At 40.1% G+C, this 7,111-nt stretch overlaps 1 protein-coding gene across 1 annotated transcript; it reads right to left on the bottom strand.

The window, feature by feature from the left end:
* Window positions 1-3,231: 3,231 nt before the first annotated feature.
* LOC148878689 (uncharacterized) lies at window positions 3,232-6,833 on the bottom strand. Its single transcript, XM_088973092.1, has 5 exons — window positions 6,768-6,833; window positions 5,988-6,323; window positions 5,217-5,798; window positions 4,169-5,096; window positions 3,232-3,644 (listed from the first exon to the last, which is right to left on the bottom strand). The coding sequence occupies exons 1-5, from the start codon at window positions 6,831-6,833 to the stop codon at window positions 3,232-3,234; spliced, it is 2,325 nt and encodes a 774-aa protein (XP_088829218.1).
* Window positions 6,834-7,111: the final 278 nt, after the last annotated feature.

A 7,111-nucleotide genomic window follows, 5' to 3' on the forward strand; every position in this document is an offset into this window, starting at 1 on the left:
TGATCCATTTGTAATAGATTCACATTCGACTGGATCGGATTGGATCAAATCTAATCCAATTAACACCCCTAATTGGGTCAACACCCTTATATATAATCGGAAATCCAGTTCCCCATTCCGATTTGGTCTCCCTGATCTACAGCTCCTTGTCCAAGAAAGTAACAGTTAGAAATTAATTAACAATTGCTTAAATGAATTGTTAATGAATTTTTTAAATGCCAACAATCAATATTTAACTTTTACTTAAAATTAATTAGTTTGTAATTGAATGTTTAATAACATTATTGAAATATTAACCAAAAACAGTAATTTAAATAGTTCCAAATGAAGTCCGAATTTGGTAAGAAAACCGAACCTAGAACCATTTTCTTAAAATATAACCGTGTCTGGAACAAAATCCGACCCGAGTACCCATTTAGGTTACCTTCTTCACCCAGAAAAGGAATAAGTCGTTCACTCGACAGAGTTACGACAGTGGCATAGTAAGGTTCGTCGGTTGGCTAAAATAGGCCGGTTTTTCCCCATTTGATATAATCAATGCTAAAACGAAGAAATAAATAATATTAGCTGACTTAAAAAATAAAAAAATAAAAAAATAAATGAAGAATGATATACATAGTTGTGTCGCTGATCACAGTTGAAGAGAGGAGTTGAGCGGAGTGCATCTCCTCTCTCTCGAAACCCTTCAAAATAATCAGGGTTATTCACGAGTTGGGTTGGGTCGGTTTAGTAGTGTTTTTTCAATTGATTTGATCTGATTGGTTTACCTATAGATCAAACCAAAACTGATCCTCTATTAAGTAAAACTGATCTGATCCGTTTGGGTCGGTTTGGGTTTGAGTTTCAACTAATTCCAACCTTGCACAATGCACATGAAGTCAAAGTGGTAATATTATATATAATATTTTAGAATATATTTTCTAGAAATATATATTTAAAACCAAAACATATATATATATATATATATATATATATATATATATATATATATTCTAATTTCTGGAAATATATATCTGATATATTTCAAAAAATATATTTATTATTTAAAACTAAAATATCTATATTTAACAGGTATTTTTTCAGAATATATATTTTTTCACATAACTTGGTTCGGTTTCGGTTTTTACATATGAAAACAAAAACTGAACCGAATTATCAATTTGTTCATTTTTGCAACCCGAAACCGACCTGTAGTAAAGAAAAACCGACCAACTCGGGTTGGATCAGGCCAGCTTGGTTGGTTTGGATTTATTTGTGAACAGCCCTACCATATGGAGTGGTATTGTCCTTTGAATCACGAAAATTGATCCCCACGTTCAAGGAGAACACAGTTATTAACTCAGGTCTCAGATTGCGTTCAAAAACTATGGCAAAAAAAACAAAAAACAGGGGATTTAGGGGGTGTTCAGTAGTGTGGATGAGAAATTGGTGGGTGTGGACTGGTCCACATCATACCCTACCGCAGGGACTAATCCATACCACACCATAGTCCACAACTGTTCTGAGTTGTGGATCCAGTCTACACCCACGGTGGTCCACATTACACTTTTTTTATTCCATTTATTTCATATACATTTTATGAGTGATTTATACAATTGATCATAAATGTCTAATTTTTGCAATTTATATGATAAATAAATTGAAAAAAAGGCATCAATATGTAGATAATAATTGTATTTTTTAAATAATTAAAAATATTATTTTAAATATTAAAAAATAAAAATATTATTTTATTGATAATGACGCAGCGTGGAAGCAATAAACCGGGTTGGTTATGCAAGCACTAGGCGAACACGAGGTTTCGTCATGAAGCCGGTTGTAACTAGGTGTGAGCCTTTGGAAGAGAGAGAGAAGTTGGCTAATTCTTGTGTGTCTATTCGCTGGGAAATAATGATATTTATAATACATCTGGAAACTCATAGAGTAACTAGGAAAGAAAAGTTGTAAAGATCTAAAACAACTAAAACACCTAGTCTTCTAGCTAGGATCGAAGTCCTCCTTGATGCTGCCTTGATATCCGCCGTCCGATAGCCACCACCCTCCAATGCTTATCCAATGCATGGAGTTATCGCCATTATCCTATGGGTGTTGGATCACGTAAGGACTCTAGAGAGTGCTGTCATCGGTTGGTGAGTTGGCCCTCCATCATTCTCCCCCACTTGGAAAGAACTCGACCTCGAGTCATAACTGGGATATGCAAGTGTGGCCTCTGGTAAGTAACGATGAAGATCAACAACATTAAAAGTTTTGGAGATACCCATGTGATCTGGCAAGTCCACTACGTAGGCATTGTCATTGATCTTAAGGATCATGTATGGACCGTACTTCCGAGGATGTAGCTTGTTATACTTTCCCACGGGTATGTGTTCCTTCCTTAGGAACACCATGACTTCATCCTCGATGTCAAACACTTGGTGCTGACGATGCTTATTAGCTGCATTTTTGTACTTGGCATTGGTTCGCTCCAGTTTTTGCTGCACTACTTTCTGGATTGACTGGATCTGTTTTGCTAGTTGTTCTGCAGACGTGTTGAAGCCGGGCACTCTGGGTAGCTTTACTAAGTCCAACGCATGGTTAGGTACCTTTATATAAACAATGGAGAACGGGGACCTACCTGTAGAGTTATGAACTGTATTGTTGTAGGCGAACTCTACTTGTGCTATGGCAAAATCCCACTGCTTCGGTCTCTCCCTGCAGATACTGCGGATCAAGTTACCTAGGGTTCGATTCACCACCTCTGTCTGTGGGTGAGATGTACTGCTGAAATTCAATGATGAGTCAAATAGTCTCCACAGGGTTATCCAGAAGTGACTTAAGAACCTCGTATCTCGGTCCGACGTGATGGTCTTAGGTACCCCATGTAAACATATAATCTCCTTGAAAAATAGCTTAGCTGTCGTTGTTGCACCTGTGGTCTTCTTGCATGGGAGGAAGTGAGCCAGTTTGGAGAACCGGTCAACCACTATGAAGATGGAGTCCATATTCCTTGGAGTTTTTGGCAAGCCTAGCACAAAATCCATGGATAAGTCTTCCCAAATAGCAGTAGGGACAGGTAGAGGCATATAGAGGCCAATATTCAGGGTCTGTCCCTTAGTTGTCAGAGAGATATAGCATCTACTCACAATAGTGGTCACATCCCTCCTTAATTTAGTTCAGTAGTAATGTCCCTTGACTGCTTCAATCGTTTTGTCTCTTTCGAGGTGTCCTACTAATCCATCCCCATGCAGATCCCTAATGATCTTCTTGTGGAGGGAGGTACCAGGGATGCACAATTGTTCTTCCCCCCTTCATAAGGAACCCATCATGAATGTAGAAATCACCTGCTGGCTGTCGATTTATGCACTTTTCCCACACCTGTTTGAAGTCCTCATTCTGGGCGTACAGATATTTCAAGCATTCAAAGCCCACTATTTCAATGCTGAGAGTCTTGATGAGGGCTACACGCCTACTTAGAGCATCGGCCACTGTGTTTTGCTGTCCAACCTTATACACAATTTTGTATGGGAATTTATCAATAAAAGTAGACCATCTTGCATGCAGGTCACTCCTCAACTGCTTTTGCTTACTGAGATACTTAAGAGCTTGGTGGTCAGTGTAGAGAACAAATTCTTTAGCAATTAAATAATGTTCCCAGTTTTTCAGTGCTTTAACAACAACATAGAATTCTTTATCATAAGTGAACCACTTCTTCCTGGCCTCGCATAACTTTTCACTAAAGAATGCATCTGGTCTCTTTTCTTATGACAATACGGCCCCTATGCCAACTCCACTGGCATCACATTCAACCTCAAATAGTTTGTCAAAACTTGGTAATGCAAGGACAGGAGCGATGCATAGTTTTTCTTTTATGAGAGCAAAACTTTGTTCTTGTTCTTCTCCCCATTGAAACTTTCACTTTTTTAAACACTCAGTGATGGGAGCTACAATACTACTAAAGTGCTTAATAAATCGCTTATAGAAAGTTGCTAACCCATGGAAACGTCTTACATCCGTGACATTTGATGGGGTCAGCCACTCCCTAATGGCTTTCACTTTTTCCTCATCCACCTTAATTCCATCCTTACTTATAATAAACCCAATAAAAGGGTGTAGTACTTGATTCATTAGCCTCATGAAGGTGTTGGGTGCGTTGGTTAGTCCAAAGGGCATGACTAACCATTCGAACAACCCATCTCTAGTCTTGAAAGCTGTCTTCCACTTGTCTCCGGGATGGATCCTGATATGATGGTAACCACTGCTGAGATTGATTTTGGAAAAGATACGACTCCATCAAGTTGATCCAGCATGTCGTCTAGCTTGGGGATGGGAAACTTGTAACCAATAGTGATCTTGTTAATGACCCTATTGTTGACACACATTCTCCAACTTCCATCTTTCTTGGGTGTTAATAATGCTGGTACTGCACAATGACTCATGATGACTTGAATATGCCCATTTCTTAATAATTCTTCCACCTTCTCCCATAAGATCTCATTTTCTTTAGGACTCATCCTGTAGTGTGGTAGATTAGGTAGACTAGCACCAGAAACAAAATCAATATGATGTTGGATGTCTCGTATGGGTGGGAGTTCATTAGGTAACTCATCAGGAACTACGTCATGGAACTCATCGAGTAGTCCCTGCACTTCCACTGGAATTTTGTTTTCCTCCAGTGACTCATTCATGCTTTCTCCCTTCACCACCAAGTGAACCTCGCAGGTGTCCTTACATTCCCTTATAAATTCAGCATGGTGATGTGTAATGGTAAGGGAATTTCTCCCCTCTGCCTTTGGAGCCTTTGGTGGATTTTTTTCTGCCATGGGTAATAAGGTGTAGCGTACACCCTCTTTTTCGAGCTGGTAGGTATTCTTCCTATTCAGGTGTTTTGCATCTGCATCAAACTGCCAAGGCTTGCCCAACAAAATATGGCAAGCATCCATATCCACAATATCACAACATACCTCGTCAGTGTACTTACCAATGGATAATGGGACCTTGCAGCGTTCCTCCACTCGTACGCCACCGACTTCCTTGATCCACCCAATTGTATATGGGTTCGGGTGCTTCTCAGGAAGTAGTTGTAATTTCTGTACTACATCACTGCAAATAATATTTTCCTGATTGCCACTATCAATAATTAAATCAAATAATTTACCCTGTACAGTACATCTAGTGCGAAATAGTCGATGTCATTGAGTGGTATCTTTGCTTCTTTGGGACAGCATTAGTTTCCTCACAACACATGTGTATTCTTCATGTTCATAGGGACCTTTTTCGTCCTCTCCATCAGGTCCACAATATACTTCATCATCAACATCTTCTTCCTCTTCCCTCTCTACCATGGTAACTACCTTTCTTCTGGGACAGTCACTAGATCTATGCCCAACTTCATTGCACTTGAAGCACTTAAAAAGAGTAGGTTTTGCATAGGGATTATAGGGCTTAGGAGGGTTTGAAGCGTTACCTTGAGTGTTTCCTTCCATGGTGGCCTTACTAGCATTAGTTACATTCGGTGGGTGGGAGGGTTGTACTCCCGGGGCTGGTTTGCTCTTGTCAACTGTTGCTGGTCTGTTGTCGCTCCCACTGTACTGTTGATAGCTATCGGCTCGTGTCCTTTCTTGGAACATTAACTCAGCTTTCAAAGCTAAGTTCCTTGCTTCCTGCACACTGAGAACCATTTGGACACAAATCTTTTCTCTGATAGCAGGTCTCAAACCACTCAGATAACGAGCTGCCTGCTGGTTATCACTTATAGATAGTTGATTTCGTTCAGCCAATCTCAGAAATTCTGATGTGTATTCATTTACACTTCCTGTTCCCTGTGCACATCGTTGATATGATTCAAACATATACTGCTCACAATCAGAGGGTAAAAATCTACCTCTTATTAGCTGCTTCATGCGCCTCCATGTTCGAACTGGACCTTTTCCTTCTTTGATCCGTGTCTCCCTCATTCATTCCCACTAGACATATGCTCCTCCTTTCAGTCAAAAAGCTACTAATTTTACCCTTCTTTCTTTCAGGACCTCCATGTAGTCGAAGAAACGGTTGACCTCTGTGATCCAATCCAGAAGGCCCTCTATATCCAGATCCCCACCAAAAGTAGGAATATCTACCTTGAGTTTAAACTCATCATGATTTTGACGAGGATTAAAATTGCCGGGGTTGCACCAATTCCTACCATTTTTGTCATCGTCGGGAATAACTGGAGCAACGCCGATCTCTAGTTCATCGTCACTATCATCATCAAGAACATGATTCTGGGGTATGGGCTTGATGAATGGTCTACCGTGGTCATCTCCTCCGGTTGGGTATGGGTTATCCCGGTTCCTTGGAACATCCTCCTGCAACAAGGTTCGCAGTTGTCCAGTGATCTCTACCAACTACTGCTCAATGTTACGTGTGGCTGTGCGCTGCTCTCCAAACAGCCTGTAACCCCTGATCTCTGTCACGGGGTTGGTTGTGACTGCTACCATTTTGGTTGGCCATCTGACTGGGCGAACTCCTGCTCTGATACCACCTGACGCAGCGTGGGAGCAATAAACCGGGCAGGCTATGCAAGCACCGAGTGAACACGAGGCTTCGTCGTGAAGCTGGTTGTAACTAGGCGTGATCCTTTGGAAGAGAGAGAAGTTGGCGAATTCTTGTGTGTCTATTTGCTTGGAAACGATGATATTTATAATACATCTGGAAACTCATAGAGTAACTAGGAAAGAAAAGTTGTAAAGATCTAAAACAACTAAAACACCTAGTCTTCTAGCTAGGATCGAAGTCCTCCTTGATGCTGCCTTGATATCCGCCATCCGATAGCCACCGCCCTCCAATGCTTGTCCAATGCATGAATCTGTCGCCATTATCCTATGGGTGTTGGATCACGTAAGGACTCTAGAGAGTGCTGTCGTCGGTTGGTGAGCTGGCCCTCCATCAGATAAAAATATTAAAAAATTAATATTTAAATAATAAAAAAAGAGTTGGAAAGGAGAAGTGTCGAACTTGTGCTAGAATTAACATTAAAATTCATTATTTTATTAATAAAATATAAAAATTTAAAATTTAAAATTTATTAAAAGATTAAATAAAATGAGAGTAATTAGACCAACGTAACGCAGGTGCATTGCATTAAAACCTTCCT

Source organism: Nelumbo lutea, chromosome 1 (genome assembly GCF_056320005.1).
Source record: "Nelumbo lutea isolate HS-2025 chromosome 1, American lotus-T2T, whole genome shotgun sequence".
NCBI lineage: Eukaryota > Viridiplantae > Streptophyta > Magnoliopsida > Proteales > Nelumbonaceae > Nelumbo > Nelumbo lutea.

Coding starts and splice junctions, on each gene's coding strand:
- LOC148878689 (XM_088973092.1), bottom strand. CDS start 6,833: ATGGCGACAGATTCATGCATTGGACAAGCATTGGAGGGCGGTGGCTAT. Junction 6,324..6,767: donor ATCGGATGGCGGATATCAAG/GCAGCATCAAGG, acceptor ACCTTGTTGCAG/GAGGATGTTCCAAGGAACCG. Junction 5,799..5,987: donor AGGTCCTGAAAGAAAGAAGG/GTAAAATTAGTA, acceptor CGATGTGCACAG/GGAACAGGAAGTGTAAATGA.